General features: G+C 43.6%; 1 protein-coding gene across 1 annotated transcript in view; it reads left to right on the plus strand.

The window, feature by feature from the left end:
- Nucleotides 1-25,539, plus strand: part of HYDIN (HYDIN axonemal central pair apparatus protein) — a 432,518-nt gene that overhangs the window by 374,706 nt on the left and 32,273 nt on the right. Inside the window, 14 exon segments of the mRNA XM_036834209.1 lie at nucleotides 3,468-3,672; nucleotides 4,393-4,628; nucleotides 6,529-6,680; nucleotides 6,793-6,982; nucleotides 10,368-10,470; nucleotides 10,697-10,975; nucleotides 12,507-12,649; nucleotides 14,691-14,909; nucleotides 17,348-17,508; nucleotides 19,843-19,940; nucleotides 20,753-20,960; nucleotides 22,131-22,343; nucleotides 22,815-22,953; nucleotides 23,998-24,163. Coding sequence (XP_036690104.1) covers nucleotides 3,468-3,672; nucleotides 4,393-4,628; nucleotides 6,529-6,680; nucleotides 6,793-6,982; nucleotides 10,368-10,470; nucleotides 10,697-10,975; nucleotides 12,507-12,649; nucleotides 14,691-14,909; nucleotides 17,348-17,508; nucleotides 19,843-19,940; nucleotides 20,753-20,960; nucleotides 22,131-22,343; nucleotides 22,815-22,953; nucleotides 23,998-24,163 — 2,512 coding nt within the window.

Consider the following 25,539-nt stretch of genomic DNA (forward strand, 5'->3'; position numbering starts at 1 on the left):
AAGTTATCAATAGCTTTAAACAACAAAATTCTATTCAATATTTCTCACTAATGTCTATGGGGGAAGAAGGAGGACACTGCGCTGGGTTGCCCTTACTCTCAGACCCAGGCTTTTGGGTTGCCATGGCAGACAGAAAGGGAAAGTGTGATAAATTATACATTGTCTCTTAAAATTACCTCTTGAAAGTGACACCCTTTACTTCCGCTTACAATTCATTGACTAAAGAAGTCACATGGTTTAATGTAATAACCATGTGTTCAAAAAAAGAGCTAAAAATATATGATGAACAGCACTAATTAAAATTTATCAGAAGATGTAGCAGTCCTCTTTCTTATTTTGCTTCAAGCAGGAGTTCCTACCCTGTAGTTCAGGGCCTCCCAGGGCTACTGGGTGATGAGTGACACAAAGAGAATAGAAGCATTCTATTTTTTATGTCACTTTGGAGAGGCTTTATTTTATGCTACTTTCCCGAAGTAGTTACAACTTTGGGACGCTCTCCATGGTTCCTCCTCTTCCTCTTTCTTCTTTTCTTCCTTCCTTCCTCTCTGCTCTACTTCTCCACTTTACCTCCAGAAAGAAAGTGTACTGTATTAAAGAGGGAGATGTATTAGTAATTACACTACTTAGTTGCTTAATAGTTCAAGAAATAACCTTTATTGGGTTACAGTGTTTGTAGGGCTATAATAATGTAAAAATTTGTATGCTATGTTATTAGAAATATACTACGTTAGTGCATTTGAGAGAATAAGGTCAGAAAGTCCCTGTATAGACACAGGTAGGGTAAGGAGGAGGTGCTCGTGGATGGCTGTTTACATTCTGGCTACTACTTCACCAGTGAAGTAAGGGAAGAACACAGTTGGCATTCAAGCAAGTGGAGCAGAGGATTCAGCCCAAACTCTGTTACAAAGTCTCCACTTAGTTTAAGGATATTATAATGTCCTTGTAGGATATATGTGTATATAATACGGAGGATGTATAATATGCTATTTTAAAAGCATATGCAAATGAAGAAAAATGATAACTGTTCATCGAGCAATGGTGGACTAGCTAATTCTACCCTGGAGAAAAGTCTGATGGAATTCGTGGTGGTGGTGGGGTCAGGGTGGGGGATATTGGAAGGAGAGAAAGAAGGGGTGAGATTCTTTGGAGAAGGGTTAGGAGCCAAACTAGGAAGGCATATTTGGGGAGAGTTGAGCAAGCTGCCTCTCTTCCCTTTGGTGGGACTGATCAGCCTGAATAAACCTGGTACATTGCCTCCTCCATCTCATCTCTTTGGGTAAATGGAAAGCAACCATAGATGGAGGCTTTTCCTTGTGAATCTCTCATTTAGTGTTTCGTTTTGTTTAATACTGGAGTATGGTTGATTTGCAGTGTTGTGTTGGTTTCGGTGTGCGGCAAGGTGATTTGGTTGTACATACACGTGTGTCTGTTCTTTTCTGGATTCTTTTCCCATGTAGGTTATTGGAGAGTATTGAGTGGAGTTCCCTGTGCTATGCAGTGGGTCCTTGTTGATTATCTGTTTTATTCACTTAGTGTTTTTTTAGTGTTATAAAAGGAAAATAGTCTTTTCTTACTCTTGTTGAAAAGTAAAATATTGATAGAAAGAAGCATAAACAATGCCTAATCCCATCACCCTGAGTTAGTTACTGATAATATTTGGCATATGTGCACAACTGAGGTAATATATTAATAACTTTATACTATTTTTTCACCTACCTTTCTCATAAGCATTTTTTGAAGTCATTAAAACCTTTCATAAATATAATTTTGATTCCTATGAAATGTCCTATCATGTGAATGTACAAAAATATTTCCTTATTTTTATTTTGTGTAAAATAATTCAGAATAAACCTCTACAAAGCTGTTTTGTTTTCAGAGAATGGAAATTCATGTTTGTCCTAAAACATAACTAATAACTTAAATCCACAAATAAATAAAGATGACACCAAAAAAACAAATAAATAAATAAAAAGGAAAGAAAAGAAAAGGAAAAGAAATAGGTAGGGTTGAAAAGCTACTCAAGGAGAAAAATGGCTAAAAGCTTCCCACATTTGGCAAAATATTTAAACCTACAAATACAAGAATCTGGGAAAATCTCAAACAGGACAAACCACACCAACACACATCATAGTCAAATTTCTAAAAACTAAAGACAAAAATTCTTGAAAGCAATGAGGGAGGACTGACTCCTTACATACTTACATATAGGGGGGAAACTATTTAAAGGACAGCAGATTTCTTACCAAAAACCATAGGGGCCAAAAGGAAATGGCACAACATTTTGCAAGTGTGGAAAGCAAATCACTGTGAACCTGAAATCTTATATCCAGCAAAGATATCCCTCAGAAATGAATGGAAAATCAAAATATTGTCAGATGAAGGAAAACTAAAATAATTTGTCACCAGCAGATCTCTCCTAAAAGAATGGCTAAAGGAAGTTCTCTAAACAAAAAGTAAACAATAAAAGAAGGAATCATGGAGCATCAAGAAGGAAGAAAAAACATGGCAAGCAATTATGTGGGTAAATTCAATAGACTTTCCTTCTCCTCTTGAATTTTCTAAATTATGTTTAGCAAAGAAAAAGTTATAACATTGTCTGATATGGTTCTAAAAGGATGTAGAGGACATATTTTAAACACTTATAAAAGGCAGAGGGTAAATAAGCAATTGACAAGCAACATGGTGAACACTACAATTAAGGTATGTATGGAAGGAGGGGCTCCAGAAAGATGGAGGAATGAAATCCTGCTGTTCCTGGTAGCTATTAAAAGTCATTGAAGTAATCATTTTGTAATATATACAGGTATCAAATCATCATGTCATACACCTTAAACTTATACAATGTTATATGTCAATTATATCTCAATAAGCCTGAGGGCAAATAAAAAAGAAAGGAAGGAAGCTCCTAAGAACCAGAGAAGTGCATGATAACACCCCATGTTTTGAGGACAGATTCTGTGCCAGATGCTTTGCTAATTGCTTCATACACATTCTTTCATTGAAGCCTCCGGTGATCTCAGGGTAAAGTCTTTAGCTTCATTTTACTGATAAACTAAGACTCAGAGAAGTCACTTGTCCAAGGTCAAACAGTTAATACACAGCAGGGCTGCGATTCAAACCCAGGAGCATCTGACTCAGAAGTCCATAATCCTAACCCCTGTTTCCCATCTGGGTAAGTGTTGTACTATGTAGAATGTGTCTGCTCCCTTAGACCCCCACTTAACCATGACTGTTCAGAAGGAATGTGCATAGAAAGAAGTGCCGAGAGAGCCTGTCCCTGAAGAACCCCCAGACTCTCCCTGCCTCCAGGAGAAGAGCTGGACCCAGAGAGAGCCTGTGGGGAGAGCCCCCCAACCGCCCCCCGCATCCAGTTCCTCTTGACACCGTCTCATGACTCTGGTGGAAGGGCTCAGACTCTGCCACCCACTCTGCCTCTACCCCTCCTGCCCCTCCCACCCTTCCTGCAGGCTCGCTTCACCCACGGCATGTTCACCGTGTTCCCTGGGTTTGGCTCCATCCCTTCCGGAGGAATGCAGGTCGTGACCATTGACTGTGTGGCTGACCCTGTGGGAAGATGTGAGGAATTTATAGCGATTGATATCTCTGACCGAGACCCAAGAGACCAGCCCGCCGGCATTCCTTACAGCCTGTTGGCCGAAGCCTGTCAGCCAGGTACTGGGCACTCAGATGGGACAACACCCCTTAAAAGACCTTCCTTCCTCTGTAACAACCCCCTCCCTTGCAGATGCCTAATAGACGTGGCTGGGCTTCTTCCTTTGGGACCTTAGATCTTCCTCTGGTGTCTTCAGCCATCTTTTTCCATATAGACTTACAGGGCATGCACACCTAGAAGAGGATGTGCAGCTTTAAACTCCTGGTCTTCCTGAGTTTGGTCTGGGATTCTCAGATAGTGTTACCTGGGAATCATGGTGCAATGGGATATGGCACAGAACCCAGAAACACTGAATCTTGCTCATAGCCAGGCCACTCCCTGTAACGTATGCACAGAGAACAACGGTCAGTGACTGAGTGCATTACAACTTTAGCCCAGAAAGATCTCAGATGAAGCACGGAGGCAGCTCCTCTTGCTCTGGCTGTAGGTCCCCTGCAACCTCGCACCAAAGTGGGCCAAATGCCTCCTTCCTTCCCCAGCTCGCCCCGGATCTTATCCTCCTTACCATTGGAAGGGAAAGGTGGTTGGAGTCTGGAGACCAGCAAAAGCAGTCCAAAAGAGGAAGAGGAGGCAGAATTTGTCCCATCCCTCACACCCTCTTGTGTGAATTCCCCTCTACGATTGTCCTTTGTTGGAATCTAAACCTCCAAATTAGGAATTACAGAGAGCAGGAATCGAGCGCTCAGGCTTTGTCTCACAGTCTTCCCTCCACCCCCCAGCTTTCGTGACCGACAACACCACCTTGATATTTGAGGAGCACCAACTCTGTAGCAGCGCCAACCTGTACAGCATCCTGCAGACCATAGAGAGCGGGGGGCTGTTTGTGGAGGATGAGAACAAGTTCATCTTCTGCAATGTCCTGGTGGGCCATCAGGCCAAGGCTCGGTTCAAGATCGCCAACATGGGAAAGATCGCCTGTGACGTGAACATTGTGGTTAAGCCCATCTCCAGCAAGGTGAGCAGCCCCAGTGGCCCCGGCCCACCACGGTTGGCATAAAGCCAGGGCAGGAGCTCTTGGAAACCCCTGCCCTGGAGCCTGTATTGTGAATGGGGCTTATCTGGCTCTCAGGCCCCCTGGAAGTTATATGAGGGGACATATGTTTATCCCAGTGGACATCTCCTCTGGGTACCTCTGTGATAAACTGGTTCACACGACGGACCAGTGCACTCCTCCATCAAGCACTCATGTGTCTACGGGACAAAGCACTGTGGGGAGAGCCAAGGATTGGGTCACGAAGCCTGCTCAGGTGGCATGTTGGTCTGGTGTGGGAGATTTGGGGGGTGTCAGACTATAAGTGTAAGGTGAAATGGTGAGCATTTATTGAGCTCCTACTGTATGCTGAGCACTGTGCCAAGTGATTTTCATTTATTATCTCATTTCATCCTCAGAAGTTTGTAGTATCAGATTTTGTATTATTATCCCCATTTTATAGTTGGGGAAATTGAGGCTCAGACATGCTAAATTCTTCCCCTAGGTCCCAGAGCCTAGGGATATAAGGCTTGGTTTAAAGCCAAGCTTCATCTACGTACAAGGTAAATAATAAGTGTCCATCTCGGGGTCTGCCAGACCAAAACTGCCTTCCTTGTCTGAGTCAGACCATACTGAGACCCTTTTTCCTCGCAGTGGAACAGAAAATTCAGGGTACCAAAAGAGAGGGCTGGGTTTCACTCACCCTTAATTTCCAATCAGTGTACTGCAAACACTGCCTAGTGTCAGCTCAGCCACCTCAGTTCTCTGCCCGAAGATAGAATCTCAGCCCAGGTGACCCTTGTGCCCCAGAGTTGGTATTGTTCTCATGTCTGATGGTGGCAGGGAGATGACCGAGAGGGTTGGTCTAGTCTAGAGCCAAAAGTAGTGTGCATTTCCGGGGGACTGTCACCGCAGAGGGACACGGGTTGAGAGACTATTATCACTTTCTGACCTTTTTGGGACAGGAAAAGGCAGCTTTCTCCCTATTCTGTTCTAAAAACGTAAAAAGTGAGCAAGCCTGATTTCTAAACAAAGATCGGTTTTTAACAGGGATTTGCAGACATTATATGTTGTCATCTTCCTCCTTAATTTGCAGATTATTCCTTGGAAAGAGGAAAGAAACCTTATGCTCTCAGCTTAAGAACAAGAAGGAATAGTCAGTCTTGAATCCCACCTGCCTCCCGTGAGAATAAAAAATCCTTTTGAGGCCGTCCCAGGGGTCCCTAAGTCCCTACAGCCTTCCCCAAACACTGCCCCAAGACAGGAGCAGAGGAAGTGCTGCAGGTGGTTCTAGCCAAAGTTCTTGGAGTTAGAAGGAGCAGAAACCCACTCAGGATGGCCCCAACATAGCAAGGTTTGCTTCACTGAATCCGAGACCTCACACGCAGGGCAGAACACAGCATGTAGCCAGAGGTCTGTGGGACTGGAGCTGTCACCCGAAATCCAGCTTTCGGAAGACCAGCCGTGGCTCCCCATCTGCCAGGAGCCACGTGTTTCTCACACATGGTGTCTCCATTGCTCCTTTCTCTAGTCTGGCTTCCAGCTCAGCCCCACGTCAGCAACCACCAGGGGTCTCGGGCATCTTAATTTATTTGTGTGTGTGGGGTGGTGGGGTGGCCAGGGGATCTGACTATCTGAGATATGGTTTAGTTCATCTGTTTGAGTCCAAGATCACAGGTCTGGCCAATTATTGCTCAGGGGTGGGTCCCTGAGTACCCAGGCCACTCCTTCCAGGATCGTGACTGTGCAAGCAGTGGGACGTGCCTACTGCAGAGGTTCGAGGAGGGAGATGTCACAGCAGGGCTTGTAGAGGTGAGCAGCAAGCCTCGTGCAAATGCAAAGTGGCACACACACCGATCCCTGCTTCCTCCCCACCCCCAACCAGATCTTTGCCCGCATCACTGACATCTTTGAAGTGGAACCCAGCAAGATGTGTGTTGCCAGCCGCTCGCATGCCTTTGCCACGGTGTCCTTCACCCCACAGACCATGCAGACCTACCAGTGTATCTTTGAGGCCACCTTGGACGGCTTACCCAGGTACCAGCTCCCCAGCTCCCCCTCCTCCAGCAGGGCAGCAGGCCACACTCTCTGTGAAATGTCATTCCTGCCGTGCTAGGCTGACAGGCCTTGATCTTTCTGTTCCCTGCAGCAACCTGGCCAAGAATCGAAGCCTCATGTTTGATATTGTTGGAGAGGGGAACCTCCCTCGAGTGACCGTTGTGCGGCCGATTCTCTATAACCAATATGGAAACCCCTTGCTCCTCTTTAAGAGGCTTCTGCTTGGTCATTCAGAGACACTGCCTCTTGTCCTCAAGAACAATGGCACCATCCCTGCCAAGGTACTGCTGGAGGGTGAAGCATGGGGTGAAAAGGGAGAATCATTTAGAAGCAAGACTTCTGACATTGGGGTTTCTGCCGTCCCTAACTTGTGAGGACTTCTTTGATGTTCCTCATACGTTAACCTGGGTAAGGCATGGGACATGCAGAGGGGAATTAGGCGTGGTCTGATTACATAGTACACTGATACATAGTACACTGATAATTACTGTGCAAGGCAGTGAGCAATGATAATACACCAAGCTGAGTGGGTAGGATTATGGGTGTTCTGAGTGTCTTCCTTATTTTTTCACTTTTTTTCTGTAATGAACATTGCATTTGTAATAAGGAAAAAAGAAAAAAACTTCATCAGGGGTGAGAGATATAACATCGGAAGGGACTTTTGGTTCAGCAATTATGTTTTTATTTTACAAAAAAAAAGTGATAAATTGTGTAAGTGTTATAGAAAGAACTGTAGGACTTTTGAAAATAATCTACTCCCATCTAGGGGAATCCAGGAAAATTTCACTATAAAATGACATCTGAGCTGGGCGTCAAAGGATATAGCTGGGTTTCGGTAAGTGGGCATTGTGGTGAGTGAAGCCTAGGCAGAGAAAGAAAACTGCAAAGACAAAGGCACAGAAACCAAAAAAAAAAAAAAAAAAAAATTATAAGGTACAAATAGGAACTAGTAAGCACCAGCTTTGTGAGAGCATAGGGTATAGGTTGAAGAACAGTGAGAGATAAAAATAGAAGGGTAGAGTGAGGGGACAGTTTGTGGAGGGCTTTGGATTCTACAAGACATTATTACTGTTGTTGTTGTTTATGTGGTTAGGACTCATTTAGATTCACCCAGAAGTTACCATTTTTATTGCTCTCCACTCCTGCATCTCCAACCTACCATCTGAGATCCTTTTTCTACCTACTGAAGAATACTCTTCAATATTTCCTTAATGCAAGTCTGCTAGTGGTGAATTCTCTCAGTTTTTATTTGAAGATCTCAATTTATCCTTTATTTTTAACGTAAATTTTGCTGGCTGTAGAACTCTGGGTTGGCAGTTGTTTTCTTTCAACACATGGGAGATATTATTCCAGTGTATTCTGGTTTCCATTGTTATGGCTGAGGTGTCAGCTTATAAGTCAAAAATGTTCTTCTAAGGCAGTCTTTTTCCCCTGGCTTTGTACCTATGTATTTGTTTTCTGCAGTTTTACTATGATGTGTCTAGGTATGGATTTCTTTTAATTGATTTTTCTTGGAATTCACCAGGCTTCTGGACTCTGCAGTTGATGTTTTGAGTCAATTTTGGAAAATTCCTATATGTGTTTTCACATATTGTTTCTATTCCATTCTGTCTCGTCTCTCCTTCTGGGAAGCCACGTCAGTGTATGGAAGGTCTTCTCATTATATCCTCTATGTCTCACAACCTCACTATATTTTCCATCCATTTTTCTCTGGGCTTCATTTTGCATAATTTCTTTTGTCCTGCCTTCAGTTCATTAACTCTCCCTTTGGCTATATCTAGTTTTCTATTAAACCTTCCATTCAGTTCTTAAGTTATTATATTTTTCAGTTCTAGAATTTTTATTAGATTGTTTTTCAAATCTGCATAACCAGTTTCTATGATTTCTAGTTTCATGCCAAAATTGTCAGACTTGGCTTTTATTTCTTGAACACAGTAATCACAGCCATTTTGCAGTCTATACCTGATAATTCCAAAATCTGAAGCCCCAGTGGGTCTAATTCTGATATCTGCTGCTTCTGTTCATTTTTGCCCATGTTGTCTTGTCTCCTCATGTGCCTGGTTATTTTTGATCATGTGTTGTATTATATTTGAAAAGTTAATTTAGAAATAATTAGGCTAAGGATGTATTTTTCTTCAGAGACAATTTTCATTTGCTTCTGCCTAGCACTTGGGGGCACTAGAAACGCAGGATCACCTTAAACTGGTTTTAGGGCTTGAGGTTTTCTGTGTTAGACAGATAACTCTGAGCAGGATTGCTATGCTTGGGAGAGCTGCTTTATATCCAGCCTAACTTTTGTCTTATTGTGCAGACCTTTGGGGTCCTAGTCTAGAGCAAAGAAAACACTCCCACCCCTCAACAGGACTTTTTCCCTCTTAACACCAAGAGACCATCAGAAAAGCACAGTTCAGCCTCCCATCTGCCTCTTCCTGACTGGCAAATGCCCCAGGTCAAAAACAGCCCAGAAAGTTAGGCTGCCAGTTAGGCTGTCTGGTCTAGACATCCCAGATCTTGGTCTGGTTACTCTTCATTATCTTCTTAGCTCTGTGATGCTTCTGAAATCGGGGGTGGGGGGCGGGGGGCGCCTGTTTGTTTGGTTTTTGTTTTGCATTTCTTTATTGTCTTGAGTCCAAATTACCTAGTTTACCATTACCCTGCATGGTTTCCATTATTGTGGCTTTATACAATGTATTAGCACCCATTCCCTGTTTTTCTAATCTTTCTTAACAATTTTTTAACAGTCTCTCAGATGAACTTTAGACATCATTTTATAATGTTCCTCACAAAATCCTATTGGGATTCCTATGAATTATTTAGGGGGGAATTTCTACTTTTAGAGCATTTAGGCTCTCCACCAGGAACAACATTTAGGATTCCAACCCATTTATTTACATCTTCTTTTATGACAATACTTTTTCATATGATTCCTCTGTATAGTTTCTTATTAAGATTATTTCTAAATATATATATTTTTATCTCAGAAGCTTCCTATGTGATATCACTATTTCTTCCTTCTTCGTGCCTCATTTTTTATATTGTTCAATCTTGTTCATGATGGTGCCAGCATTGCTATCTTCTAAAAATGTCTGCTGGTTCCTCATACATAAAATATGATATATGGCTTTAGGTTATTTTAATCAGCTACATGGCTTCCAGTGGGCTGTAAAGCATCCCTTTTCTCCAAGTAAGTCAGATGTCCACCTTGGTTTTCCTCTTTATCTTGTTAGGATGCTCAACATGACACTATCAGGCAACTAATGTGTTAGTACGTAGAAGATACTGGTTTTTAGGAACTCACATTCATGCAAGCCCTCATAGAATGATGAATATTCATTTCCATTTTACTAGTCTAGTGTATATTTCACAACTACCTCTGTCAATAACAGAGACCTTGGCAACCCCATTTTGACTGGGTAATCCGGAAAGTCACCTATACTCTCTGGACCTCTGGTTCCTTATTTAAATAGCAAGGGCTGAGCTAAATTTTTGTTTGTCCTCTCCAGGTATAATATTTATTATATCTCTCTTAGTAAGAAACTCGAAAAAGTGAGCACTAGACTGAATGATTTTTTGGGGTACTCCCCCAACAGCACAGTATCTCACTTCAATTCAGAACTCATGAGCAGCCTGTAAGCTTAACACTCAATCTTGTTTCCCTTATGCCAGTTGCATGTTGACCTGCAGGACCAACTAGGAGTCTTCTCCCTGAAGGGGAAGCCGTCCACCTCCTACATCTACATCATAGAGGAAAACAAACCACAAGCAAAAGGTAAGTAGGGCAAGTATATCTTCTAGAGAGCAATGGGTCCCAGTAGCTGTTTTGTTAGGGGACTAATGTGTACCCAGCCAGCGTCAGATGCCCAGTCTCGTCACCAATGGCCTCTCTAGGCGAGGCTCATTCCCACATGAGGGCTGCTTTCCCTTGAGTCCAGGTCTTTATGGATACGTCTTCCTTTAATCTGGTTCTAGATCATATCTCTCTCTTCTCGTTGCAGCAAAGAAGGCTCACACAGCCTCCCTGGTTGTTCCTCCTGGAGACACGGCTGAATTTGATGTTGTTTTCCACTCCCAGAAGGTTGGGAGAATGGCAGGCATCATCCACTTGTCAGTGATCAACAACCAGTACGAGGAGACAGTCATCCACGTGGTGGGAGAGGGCTACGAGGATGACATCACCTTGGACAACATCCACGGGCTGTTGGCTTCCTCCAGCCAGGAGGCCTCAGATATCTCTGAGATCATCGAGGAAAACACGATGGAAGACTTCGTGGCAGGTGAGAGAAGCAGCAGTGAGGTGTTGACACCTGTTGGCTTGTGGTTCATTTTAAATAAGAATGAAATTTAAATAACAGGTTGGCTAGCTTCCTGGGGATTTAGGACTGAATCTCCTCTTTGTTACTGCATGCTCCCTCATGCCTGACTCAATCACTGCATTCATCCATGTGTTCCCTCAAAGAACAGTTGTTGAGTATCAGTGTGCATGTGCCTGGAGTTCCAAAGAGTAATTAATAAGAGAGTCTGTCCCTTAGGGAGCTTATTCTTTGAGCTCAAATTCCAATTGAGCTAATAAGAGAAATTCAAATTCCAGATTAGCTAAAGAGTGAATACATGTCTCCCTGTAGTTTTCCCTGTCTATATCTTTTAGCTGGCTTGCACTGGCATCCTCTGTTTCATCTGTATCATGTACCCTAGACATTCTAAGAGAAATGGCAGGCTGGTTTAATTAGAGAAGGTGTAGGTTTGTGCCACCTCTAGAAGACCATTCTCCGCAGCCTCACTACTCAGCGTGCTGTCTGAGAACCTACAGCATCAGCATCACCCGGGAGCTGTTGGGAATTTCAGACGCCTCCCCAGCACCTCAGACCTGCTAACTCAGAATTTGCAGTTTAACAAGCTCCCCAGGTGATCTGTGTGAACATTAGAGCTTAAGACATGCTGCTCTGCAGTTTATCAAGCACTGCAGCTTCATTTGGTTGCTTATATTCTTTGGGTAGGAGAATATTTACTTCTTCATTATTAAAGCATTTGCTAAACACCCTAATTGTGTGGCTGACTGCTATGAAGCGAGTTATAAACACAGTCTCACAGTTTCTCTAGGAGCTTAATTATAGTCCTGGAATGTAGCCCTAGGCAGTCCACACAACATGGGTTAAAATCAGCGCTCCTCATGTATCTGGTGTTTCACCTCTGTTTGTAGCTACAGGGTGGCATCTTTCTTATCAGGGGTCAAGCAGGAGCCAGCCTAGTTCAGAAATCAGATTTCATACTTATAATAGGATTACCAGGTTTAGAAAATCAGAATACAGCAGTCCCCATTAAATTTGAATTTTAGATATTAAATTTGAATTTTAAATAAACTATAATTTTTAGTATATTTGTGTCCCAAAATTTTGCATGGGACATACTTATACTAAAAATTACTCATCATTTATTTGTAATTCAAATTTAATGGGGACTTCTGTATTCTGTGTGGCAATTAATAGTACTGTTTCAGCAAACAAATGGAGTCGGCGGGCGGGCAGTGGGGAGCTATGTTTTCCTTTGTACAAATGGAGGTGAGGGCCAGAGTGGGTGGGTGGGTGGGTGGATGGATGGGTGGATGGATGGATGGATGGATAAGTAGACTCCCCTATAGGAGAGAAAGCTTGCTGGCGAAGGACTCCAGGTGTTTCCAGTATAACCATCCAAGGATGGTGGGGTTGCATGAGGGTGAGGCACAATGTCTTTCAGGAGCTGCCTCCTTGGGGAAGTGAGCCTGCAGAGGAAGCAAGAGGGGACTCACTGCCCCCTGCTTCTGTCCCCTAGCTGCTCTGGTGAACCACATCCAGTTTGGGGACTGCCACATTGGAAACAGCTATAACGTGAGCTTCACAATCACTAATCACAGCCAAGTGAATGTGATACGGTTCGAATGGCCCCTTTTAGCCACAGTTTCTTTCTCCCCACAGGTAAGTGAAAACCTGTCCTTGTTTTCTGCACTCCCTTAGGCCTAAGCCAACCCCAGTTTGATTGTCGGCCCTTTCCCACAGATACATAGGATGGGATGGATGCATCCCTCACTCTGACCTGGTACCAGAAATGTCCCCTCTGGCCTAAGAGCAGAGATTGAGGTCACCAAGACTGAGGTTGAGGAATTCCATGGAGACCTCCATGGATGAAGACAGGTCCCAGTCTTCCCATCCCCAAGTGTAGACCTGTGTCCCCCATGGTGTGTGTTCTTTGGAGCATTTGTCCTGCAAAAGTGGTTCATCAAAAGCTAAAATGGGGGTGGTGGGTTTTGTGGACAACAGAGATTTAGAAAATGTTTCATCTTTCTCCTACAGATTCTAGATGCCCTTCAGCATATTAAATCCTAGTCAACTTTGTTTTACCTGGAATTTTCTAACCCCTTCTTTGAGTGTCTCACAGCACACATTTTATGAATTGCTAACCAAAGCTCGACATCGAACAAGGCCTAGGACCACGTGGCAGCAGAGCCTCACCTCTGGCCAGCACTTGTTTTTCATAGACAGTTCACTTCTGAGTTCCCAGGACACTGGATGTATCCATGGCCTCTTGCTCTGTTTCAGCCACTGAGTTTGTTCAAGCACAGAACTCTAGGGGGATAGAGCAAGGAGGGTTGGCGACCCTACTTTGTCACCTTTAAATTAGGGTGCGATCAGGAAGAAGTGTTTTGCTTCCTGGAGAGATGTGAAGTGATAGTCAAAGAAGGTAGAGATAAGCTTCTTATGGTCCATTTACACACCCACGGGCACACACTCAGGTATACACCCACATGTGTACACACACACACACACACAGTTGTAGCCTTGGGAAGTATTAAACTTTCTTCTCCCTTCACTTTCCAGAGGAGGAGGGGTTTATCTATTAGAAACATGAAAAGACTATATATATAGGACTATATATAGTATGTATTTGGGTATATGTATGTGCATTTATGCATGTTCAATCACACATGATTTTATTCTACAAACCAAATTGGATTTCCCATATATCTGGAACACTTCAGCAAATCTCAGCCTTTTTGGTCTCAGGACTCCTTAATACTCTTAAACATTATTGAGGACCCTCAAAGAGCTTTTGTTTATGTGGGTTATGTCTATCAATATTTACCACATTAGAAGTTAAAACTGAGAATCTTTAAAAACATGTATTTGTTCATTTAAAATATAATAACAAACCCATTACATGTTAATATAAATACCATATTTTTATGAAAACGACTTTATTTTCTAAAACTAAATTGTGCGAGAAGAGTGGCAGTGTTCTACATTTTTACAAGTCCCTTTAATATCTGGCCTAGTAGAAGACAGCTGGATTCTCATATTTGCTTCTGCGTTCAATCTGATGCAATATCGTATGTCATGTAACCTCTAGGAAGCTCCATTATATACTCACGAGAAAATGAGAATGAAAAAGTCAAATGTCATCTTAGTATTATGATGAAAATAGTTTTGACCTTGTGAACTCCTGAAAAGACCTCGGGGCCCCCAAGGGTCACTAGATCACATTCTGAGAACTGCTAAGGTACTGTGTACATCTGTCCATAATTTGTATAGGTCATATGGTTGAGAAGTACAGGTGGTTAAGAGTGTGGTACCTGGAGCCATACTGCCTGGGTCTGAATCCAGATCTTCTAACATTAATGGTATGACCTTGAGCAAGTTATAAGATTCCTTGTCTATCAAATAGGGGTGGTAGCTGTACATCCCATAGGGCTGTCGTGGGGGTTAGTAGAATTTTGTGAAGGTTTAGCATAGTGCCTGAAGCATGTAACAGTTCAGTAAATATTAGCTGCTCTTGTTTTTATGATAATATTTCTATCTAAGAACATCTTGTACCTATTTGAGATGGTCTGCATATACGGGCTTGAATGATGCATTTTTTTTTTGCCAAGACTTTTGACCCTGCCCCTAGAGTGGCACCATCAGGCATCAAGAGTCCTCAGGATTAAATTCCCCAAAATACTAACGCAAGGCTCTTCCCCAGGTGGGCCACCTCCACCCTGGCTGTGCCAAGGACATAGCGGTGACCATGAAGTCAGACGTGCCCATCAACCTGAAGAAGATGGGGATCAAGTGCAAGCTCTCCAAGATCATGTTTCAGCTCCCTGCAGACCAGGTCCCCGACTGGGACGACCGCATGCGCACGGTCAAGTGGGTGGACGTGCTCAGAAACACGCCCGGGACTTTCACTACAAAACGAAAGGTGAGTAGGGACACCAAGCCCCAGTCTGGCCAGGCCTGCTGTGCTTGGATGCCTCCTGCCCTGAAGCTCAGTGTCTCATCATTTCCTTCTTTCATGGAAAAAGGAAACGGTCCCTGTTCCACCTGACCTGGGTTTCCAAAGCGGCGAACTGAACTTCCAAGCAAGCCACCTGCCATCCACACTACATGGACCACACAAACCACACACCTTAATTGGTAGAGCTTTCATTTAAGTCTTTTAAAAATATATATTTATTTATTTATTTGGCTGCACCGGGTCTTAGTTGCAGCATACAGGATCTTCGTTGCCACATGTGGGATCTTCATTGTGGCTTGTGGGATCTTCAGTTGTGGTGTACGGGATCTTCATTTATGGAGTGCGGGATCTAGTTCCCTGACCAGGGATCGAACCTGTGCCCCTTGCATTGGGAGCTCGGAGTCTTAGCCACTGGACCACCAGGGAAGTCCCTCTCATTTAAGTCTTGATATCTAGTTTCTAGCTGAGCAAATCCTCCCACCTTTTTCTTCTTCAGAAACCTCATGGCTAGTCTTTTAGCTACTTCCTTTTTCCCCTCAGTGTCCAGAATTAAGTTAATTATAATCTCTTGTTCGTGTCAGAATCTCATCTTTGGTCCATGCATGCCCCTCCTTTAATTATCCCTTCGTTGGTTTCTTTTTAATAATATAATAAACAGGGACGAACCCACACCCAACACAGGAAGTATAACCAGGATTACCTGGGTGGTTCTCGGCCATCCCACCCCTGCTTCTCTCCGAGACGTGGTCACTACCCTGGGATCTCATTCCCTTGATTTTTGATCATTTCTTCTTTAAATTAACCTATGCATTCTAAAAGGCGTATTGTTTAGGTGTAGTTTTTAACTTTATTTTTTTTAAAGGTCATTGCGTGTGGTCATCTGTATTGTTGCAAGCGGCTGTAGCACACCCATGTCACTGCTATATAGAATTGCATTATTATTTACCCATTCTTCTTTTGAAAATTAGTTGGGGTTTGCTACTGTGGACAGTATTTCTGTGAGCATTATAGTTCATGTCACACGGTGTTCATTTGCGAGAGTTTATATTCCTAAACTGAGTCACAGGAAGTGGAATTGCTGAGTCACAGGATGTGTGAATGCTCAACTTTCCAAGAAAATGCCCAAGCATTTCCAAAGTGGCTCTTTGCTAGTAGGAGTATAAATTGGTACAGCCCGCTTTGGAAAGCACTTGGGCATTATCTTGGAAAACTAAGAGTATTAGTCATTTTATTTTTTTATTTTTTTAAACATCTTTATTGAAGTATAATTGCTTCACAGTGGTGTGTTATTTTCTGCTTTATAACAACGTGAATCAGCTACACATATACACACGTTCCCATATCTCCTCCCTCCCGCATCTCCCTCCCTCCCACCCTCCCCATCCCACCCCCCCAGGCCGTCACAAAGCACCGAGCTGATCTCCCTGTGCTATGCGGCAGTCATTTTATTTTTGATAAACTCTTTTATTCCCGTATTTGTCTGCAAATGTGCTTGCCATATTTATCGCTCATATTGACTTTAATGAATCTTTTCATGATTATCTCCATATTGTTTTATTCTGAAGTATTTTGCTTATTCTTGGCCCTTTATTTTTCTAAATAATTTTTGAATCCATTTAAACAAGTACTGTGAAAACCCTGATGGAAACTTGATTGGAATTGGATTGTATCTATAAATCAGTTTAGGAAGGATTGATAATTTTATAACATTAATTCATCCTTTCCATTAGCAAGGTATATCTCTCTATTTAGGTCTTTTTAAAGATTTTTGTTTTTACTACCATTCATTTTCTTTAATAGTAATAAGACTCTTTAGGTTTTTTTAATTTGTTTTTGAGTCCATTTTATTAAATTATTTTTCTAGGAATTTTCCCTTCAACTAAGTTTTCATATGCATCTTCATAAAATGATTCACGGTATTTTCTTATCGTCTGTTTAAATATCTGTAGGATGGATGGTGATATCTCCCTTTTCATTTATGATATTGGTTATGTGTATTTTCTCTTTTTTTCTTCTTGATCACTCTCACCACAGGTTTTCTAAATCTTTTCAAATAAACAGCTTTTAGTTTCATTGGTCCTCTCTATTTTAGATTTATTTTCTGTTTCATTAGTATCTATTCCTACCTTTATGATTTCCTTTATTCTACCTTCTTGGAGCGTATCTGACCCCAAAACTCATGCCTGTGCAGTCGTGATGCTCTCAGTAATTTCTTGTTGTTCAACTTCTTCCTTTCCTATTTATGAGTCATTTTAGGTTTGGCCTCATCATTTATTCTGGAACTTGAGTTTGTGAGTTGGTTCTCATTTGCATGGGTAGAATGAAGCACTGTTTTATCTCCCCATTATTCCTGTGAGGCAGGTGGCTCTGCATCACTGAGGACATGGCTGCCTTTGTTACAGGTGATAGAGACGGATCCTGAGCCTGCTTACTCAGTACTAGAAGAAAACTACCGAGAACTGCAGCTGCAGATCAGTGCCCACGTGAATTTCGCTTCATACAAGTGCCAGACGAGCGATGTGCACTTTAAGGAAACACTGGTTTCCCAGACCCGAGTGTTTGAGTGAGTCATCAAAAGCCTCCTGACACTCTCAGAGAAGTTCTTTCACTCCATCATTCACTGGCTCCTTCATCAAACATTTATTCAGTGTCCACAACAGCATAGACCAGACATCACATCTGCGCACCAGAGGGTCTTTGTAGGTCCAGTGAAACATTCAGACCCACAAAACTATTGAAGTTCACACTTGAAATCAAGATGTAGACCTGGAAACACAATCTTACTGGGAAGGTGGCATCAGGCAATGGGCTTCAGTGGGAACAGTCCTTACAACAGCCCGTGTCACCACCCAGGAACTATTCCTGTTGCCCCTGCCCCAGGTGACAGCTTGGACAATACCTACGCTAGCGGGCATGGGGTCCATCTTAGCTTAAAAGGCCGTGACCAACAGAAGCCAACATTTCTCGTAACCACTCCATGGCTATAGCTTCCAGGATCCCTGCAAGGGACACGCCCTGTTACAAGAGTCACTACACTCAGAGAACCCCAGTGCTGTGGCCTCCCTCCAGGGAATCATGATTCCTCCCAGTCCTGCCCAAAGCAAGTTACCAATCAGGGGTCATTTTTACTATAAACAAAGTTGTCTAATAATATGGCTGACATTTCTCTCTTATCAGGCTTCCACAGAAACAGAACTAGAAAATTAATTCAAAGTCGAAATTGTCCTTAGAAAGAGAAAGGGTTATGTTAACCCTTTATCCACACTCAGGTGATACAAGCATGCTGTGGGTCCTGCTCTCAAAGAGCTCATAGTGGGTGTTGGGGGAATGGGTGAAAATACGTCAACTGATGGTTGCAGTACAGTGCTCTGGGTTTGCAGGAAGCGTACCTAAAGCAGACCAACATATGGGGAGAGACAAGTGTCTGGGAAGGCTTCCCGGACAAAGTGGTGGCCCAGCTGAACTTTGGAGGAGAAATAGGAGGTGGCCAGGTGAAGAAGTGAGAAAAAAGGGCCTTCAGGCAGAGAGAGCAACATAGACAGAGAGAAAGCCTGTGACTATTCTTTGAGAATTACAAACACAAAAGTGTAAGCCACTGACTTTTCTGCATTGTAAAAATTAGTAATTAGCTTGTTCAACTCATTCTGCATTTGTGGCACTTAAGGCATCCTCTCAAATTATTATAGAACCAAAAGATAGGAAGCAGGAAGTGGGATCTTCTGCCGACGGCCATTTCACCTACAGAAGGGATTGGCAAACTCTGGCCCGTGGACCAAACCCAGCCAGCTGCTTATTTTTATAGATACAGTTATGTGGACACACAGCTGTGCCCGTCTGTTTATTATCGTCCACGGTTGCTTCTGCACTTCCACAGCAGAGGGAGCAGTTGCTGCGGAAATCTCTGGCACGTAAAGCCAGAAACCTTACTATCTGGCCCTTTACAGAGCATTTGTTCACTCCTGGACCTAAACCAAGAATGCGTTTTACCAAAAGTCTTCTGTGCCACTGAGATTTCTCCTCTTTATAAAAATTTGCTTTAGGATAAAGACCAGTGCTCATAAATTCACACAATTCATAAATTCACACAAGCCCCTGAGGCCAAAGCACTTGACTTCAGGCAGAGCTACATGCTCTACCTGGACCGGTTAATGGGAATCTAATCCCTAAACCCCACCTTTAGACCTACTGCCCCCACGCAACTCTCAGCTCCTACTTCTCCCCTAAAACTGGGAAGAGCGTGTGTGTTTCTTTCTCTTGCACAACCATCTTCTTATATCAAGGCCTCATCCTCTTGCTGTGACTGTGATCAAGTTTAATCGTGATTCCAGAAAAAGCTTCTATCTCCCAGTTCTTGTCTTAGAGCAGGGAAACTTGAGACAAGAAAAGTCTCCACTAATTGAGAATTTGAGACAAGTATGTGCCTCAGCCAGTGAAGGCATCTGAGGCAGGGGTCAAATGGTTTCTGACCAGAAGGACATTGTTTCTGGCGGAAAGTGATTCAGGAAAGGAGAGGCTTTGGAATTTGCACCCGAGGGGGGTGCTGTCTTGTGAAATAGAGTTTGTTTCCTCTCTCATGGGAATTTTTCAGGATTACCATGATTCAGGCTGAGAGCTCATTGCACAGGCTGCCGGTAGTATGCAAGATGATTTAAGTGCTAAACATCTGCATGCTTTTACTTTTAATAGTTATATATTTTTGTGTGTGTTTTAGAAGGAAATATAAGTAGTATATCGCATGCCTGAGTTCAGATAAAATTGCTTAAAACTTGTCTTTGAAGAAATATTTAAGAAACAAACTGACTTGACTTAAAGAAAAGAGTTAACGGTACAGATGATGTGCAGACAGGACAAAAATCTGAAGCACATTTCTCAATTCCATTCCCTGATCTGTTTGCAGGTTTGAACTGATTAATTCAGGAAATGTGCAGCTGGAATTCAGCTGGATCTCAGAAGAGACGGCAAAGGCTGTCAGCTTTGCAATGCCAGATAACCAAGGTAAATGCGGTGACGGGTAAAACCCAGGGCTTGAACTGGGTCCCCAGTTAGTAGAAGAGCCTTGTTCATGGAGAAGCAAGCACTGCTCCAACGGCCCCCTAAGAAGCAGAGGAGAAGCAGAACAGGGGCCTCCTGGCATCTGCAGAGCCAAATGGGCCTGAGAAACTCAAGAGCTGAGATCTGCCTTCCTGGGGACCACACAGATCCCTAGGAATCTTTTCTTTTTAGATCTTAACCTTCACAGATCCCTAGGAATCTTTCCTTTTAGATCTTAACCTTCTAGAAGATTACAGACTCTTGGAGAAACTGATGAAAGCTCTGAACTGTCTCCCCAGGAAAATACACACCCATGCCCAATTTGCAGTTGATATATGTGAAGCACTTTAAAAAGAGCCCAACACTTAGTGGGCAATTATCCGTTAATTCTCTTTCAACTTGGAGATTCCCAGACCTTTCTAATGAGCCCTTTTCCATGGGCCCCCAGATTGTGAACCCCTACTTTAAAGCAATGATTCTCCAAAAATTATGTTCACAGCCCATTATTCTTGAGGCACATGACCCACAGACATCTACTTGACCCACCCCCTTGAGCCAAAAGGAAACAAACATGAAAACTTGATGTAATTAATGGAAGTATTTTTCATGAGTCTCGTGTGAGAGATGGGAGCCCATTCTTTGGGCCCTGGGGCCCAAAGTATACCCGCTAGCAGAGGTGAGCCCACAGAGGGTGCCTAAGGCCTGTGAGTGGGCTGCCTTACACCTGCCCTCCCACTGCAGGTGCAGAATATCACTGGCGCTCTATCTGCCCCCAGGTTTCTCCCAAAATGACCAGCTTAGCCAGGGCACGCTGCACACGGGCAGCACCCTGGACAGTGCCATGGACCATTGGAACGAAGCTTCCCTGCCACCCTTCTCTGTGGAGCCCGTCTCGGGCATGGTGCCCGTGGGGAAGACTCAGAAGCTCAAAGTGAAATTCTCCCCAATGGAGGTTGGAGACTTCGAGAGCAATCTTTTCTGCCAGTAAGGAGATGATCTCCCAGCACAAAGCGCTGCAGCTCCTAGCCCCTCTTCTGTCCCACCACGCCCACCATTCTTTCCAGCCCCAGACCCCTCCTCAGCCCCACATTGCCACATTTCCCTTTGGAGAGCAAAGAGAATCCAGTCTTTTGTATAGCTCATCAACCCTCTGTAGACCCCGCCTCCCGCCCACCTCCCCTTCCCGGCCACATACAGGATTCCACTGGGCAACAGGATGGTGGGCAGCCAGCTGGGTTCCAGTCCTGGGGCAAGCATGAACTTGGGAAAGCTTTCTTGTACCTTTTCTGAGACTCAGTTTCCTCCTATGTAAAATACAAATGACAATACCCACCTTGTAGAGTTGTGAAGACTAAATGAGCTAATTCAAGTGAAGAGCTTAGAACAGTGCCTGGCATGCAGTAAGTACGATAAACATTAGGTGGTGGTGGCGATGGAGGAGGTGGACCTGGTACATAGTAAGCGAGGCACAGATGGGGCCCAGGTCCAGTTAGAGGAGAGTCAGTCCAGTAACATCTGGCAATGAAAGTCCCTGATGTGGTACCCACTCCCCAGCCAGCTCCATGGAGAACACCTACCTTAGAGGAAGTCTGTGATCCATGGCATAGGGTGGCAGAGACCTATGTGAACAATAAGACCTATAGAAACCCTGCAATCACACTGCAGGGACCTTTCCCACACCTGGGCCACCTAAGCTTGGTGCTGGGGCTCGAGGTCTGCTCACATCTAGTGTACTTTCTCCAAGGAGCTCAGGGTAGTTTTGTAAGGATGTCTGAGTCCTTTTTCATATCCCACTAGATGCCTATGAAAGAGCCCAGAGGGAAAGACTCTGTGCTGACCTTACAGCAGGGAGGTTTTCTAACCATTGGTAAAGGAAGTAACTTGAGGCCATAGTAAGGTACACAGAAGGAACCAGAATTCAGGCTCCTCATACTCAGCGCATTCATGCATCCATCCACTCCACAATTAATTAGTGACCACCTACTATGTATCATGTACTGTTCAAGGCACTGAGGTTATATTGTTGACCGAGACAGACCCAGCCTCTGCTCTCATGGAGGTCACATTCTAGTGGGTGTCATATTCATTTCCAACCACGAAAGCAAAAATCGATTAAAAAGTTAAAAATAGATCAAAATAACCTTATCCTCTCAGGATTCCTAACCTGCCACCTGGAGAGCAAGGCCCAGTCCTGTCAGCAAAAGGGCGGAGCTCCCTGCCCTTCTGCCATTTTGACCTGAAAGACTCGGACTACATCAGCGGTCATCGGCGCAACCCAGATCTCCGAGGGCCTAGTGGTGGGGCTCTGGATCCAAACACCCGGGTGATTGAGTTCACCAGCGTGGGCATAGGAGGGAAGAATCTCCGGTGAGTCATTTAGGTTTGCACTAGTTGAGTTCATATCAGTCAGTCCTTCTAAAAACTCAGAGGAGGAATTCAGAGTAGCAAGCTAGACTGACACGTAGAAGCACGCTTGCTATCCTGCGGTTTGACTTTAGACAACTGTCTCCGTGAGGAAGCTGACTTCTGTCTCCCTAGTTTTGACACTCTGGAAAACTTGGAAGACATAAAAATAGGATCCCTGACCACTGCCTTGACCACAGAGGATCACTGGGGCAGAAGAGCCCTTGGTGTCATTATTATTCCAAAGTCCAGAACTCTAGCCACACTTGGGATCCCCAAGTGAGATGCAGTTTTTGTTTCTGCAGTAACGAAGTGCTCAGAACAGTTCTGATTCCCACATAAAGGAACTGTGCTAGGGAACAGTCTAGAAGAGTTTCTCTTAATCCTCAAGCCCCTCTCTCATTCTCTGCTATCGATTCTTCCCCCCTCGGCCAGGACTTTTACAATACTGAACCCGACCAATAGCACCTACTCCTTCTGCTGGGTCTCTGAAGAAATTGAAAGTCTCCAGAACCCTCCAGCCTTCACATGCCTTACAGAAAAGGGCCTCATCCACCCTGAAAAGAAAGCTGAGGTGTGTGTGAATGGGGACCGCTTGACCCAGGACTTTATTAATTCTATGCCCCTCTGCATAGCAGGTCTGTAGTAGAGCATGGGTAGAGTTAGGGAGAACAGCCTAAGGGTGTGTCCATCAACAAGTGTTTCTTGAGTGGCTACTGTATATGTTAGGCAGTCCTCATGGACAAGACACACCCGAGCTCTCTTGGTTGGCCATGGAGAAACAGAAGTTTTAAAAATTGAGATTATTAAAGCAAGGAAAGGAGAGCTGGACACCAATGCCTGGGGACTCTAGGACTCATACAAGAATAAGAAGTAAAGAGTTATTTTTGTCTAAGGGACTGACAGCATTGAAAGGACACAGATGTATTTTTACTTGGTCAGGCCAAAGGGCAAAACAGAAAAGTGGAGTCGTGTTCCATGGTTTAGTCCTAATGTCCACACAGTGATTTAGAGCAGAGGGTCAGACTGAAAGAAATACGAACTTGCTGGCCAAAACAGATCTGTGGGCCCTGTGTCCTGTAAATTCCACAGAGAATCTTGGAGGCAGAAATAAATCCATGAAACGGAAATTCCGAATTCAGTTGCCTTCAGGAAGACCATACAAATGAATGACGCAGGCCAAGGGTACAGTGATAGGGAATGATGGGCGCCAGGGCTGGCTGGCCACAGTACTTCTCTGGAAGATCACCATACAGGGCAGTGGGCTCAGCGTTGCCAGTTCTCCCAGACTTTTCAGGAAAAGCCCAGATTACAAGCTTCTACCTTGAATCTTTCCATTTTTACATGCCATCCAAAGACATGGCATGAAATATGGCAGCCTAGCCAGCAGAGCCTGTGAGTGGGGTAGACCCCCCCTAGAAATACTTGGTGGGCTGGGCAAACAGAGATTGATGTTGCTGGTACAGCTAAACTTACGTGCCCTTACAAAGAGGGTAGAAGGAAGTGATGACCTGGTAATGTCAGCCAGCATAACCCCAGGGCTGGCAAGCCTCTAAGGGCACATGGAGTAAACACACAGAAGTGCCTCTAACTGCTCTGCTCCAAACTGTCGTCTTAGATTATCTTCCAGTTCACACCTTTCCACCTGGACATCTCGGAAGCATTCTGGACTTTCTTAATCCCCGAACACAACATCACAGTCCCTTTCCTGCTGGTAGGCAAAGCCACTGACCCTCTCATCAATCTGGACAAGTCACATCTCAACTTCAGTTGTCTCCTCATTGGTAAGGCTGCCCTGTTGGTTTATATTTAGAATTGGCATGACCTGTGGGGGAGGGGCGTGGGACCAACCCAGCAATGCGCTGCAGGAGCAGACATGGGCGGGGAGCTCTTCCTGGTGCCTTCCAGAAGCATGTCAGAGGGCCTCTGTCACTATTCACAAGGCCACAAAATATTCAACCTCTCAATCTGATTTCCATTGAGTGTCTTCTAAACCCACACACTAATAACCTAAGGAAATTTAGGAGGCTTGCTACAGAGCCTACTTGGAAGATTCCTCTGGGGCCTGGACTGACTATGTTTATTTCCAGATCCCCATGTCAGCCCCATCCTGCTTGCATGTGCCCCTAGATTATGGCTGTATCTGTTTGCTTCTTGCTCTGTGCCAAAGTGACCACATTACTATGCCATCCTTTCACACTTTTATCCAGTTCAACAAATATTACTGAGACCCTTGTGTGAGCCAGGCACTCTTCTGTGAGCTGGGAATGCGATGGACAAAGCCCACGTCCCGACTGTCATGATGGTTACATTCTAGTAGCAGGAAGCAGACTACCAAAACATGAAAAAGCAAAATGTATAGCATGTCAGATGTTGATAAGTGTTCCAGAGAAGAATAAAGCAGGGTAGGGGAATAAGGAATGCTAGTGGGCAGTGGGAAGGTGACATTTGAGGTGAGACTTGAAGGACATAAAGGAAATGATTGGCAAGTCCCTTATAACACTGTGAATCTATCACATGGATGTGATGTTTTGTGTGTGTGTGTGTGTGTAAAATACAACTAAAGTCAGAGGATTTTTTAGTAATTCATTAGATTTTTTTATTTATAGAAGTAATATTCTTTATAAGTCAATCAATGTGATGTTGTATAAGGAAAAATGTAATAATCATTCCCTCCCCATTCCATCTCATCCTTTCCTTTCTGTCAAAGGAAACCAGTGTTAACAATATGATGTGTATTACTTCCATACATTTCTTATACTGATACATATAAACAGATAGGAGGAGACTGTAGCATTTAGTAAGGTTTTGAACAAATAAATGAGCAATGTAGCATAAGAATAATAAGACAAACAGGGTTTAATCTAGGAATGCAATGATGGTGCATTTCAATATAATTGTTACATCAACAGATTAAAGAAGAACCAGGTGATCATACAGATACATACTGAAAAGTCATTGCTAAAATTCAGGAGACATTCTCAACAAAAACTCTAACAGTAAAATAGGAATAGAGGGAAAAACGTGAATAAAGAAGATTAACCAAAATCAAGGGGCAGATATCATCTGGTAATAAACTACTAAAGTCACTTCAATTAAAGTCAGGAATTAGGCAAGGATGTTCATTATCACCGTCATTATTGGACACTTTCTTAGTGAT

Source organism: Balaenoptera musculus, chromosome 19 (assembly GCF_009873245.2).
Source record: "Balaenoptera musculus isolate JJ_BM4_2016_0621 chromosome 19, mBalMus1.pri.v3, whole genome shotgun sequence".
NCBI lineage: Eukaryota > Metazoa > Chordata > Mammalia > Artiodactyla > Balaenopteridae > Balaenoptera > Balaenoptera musculus.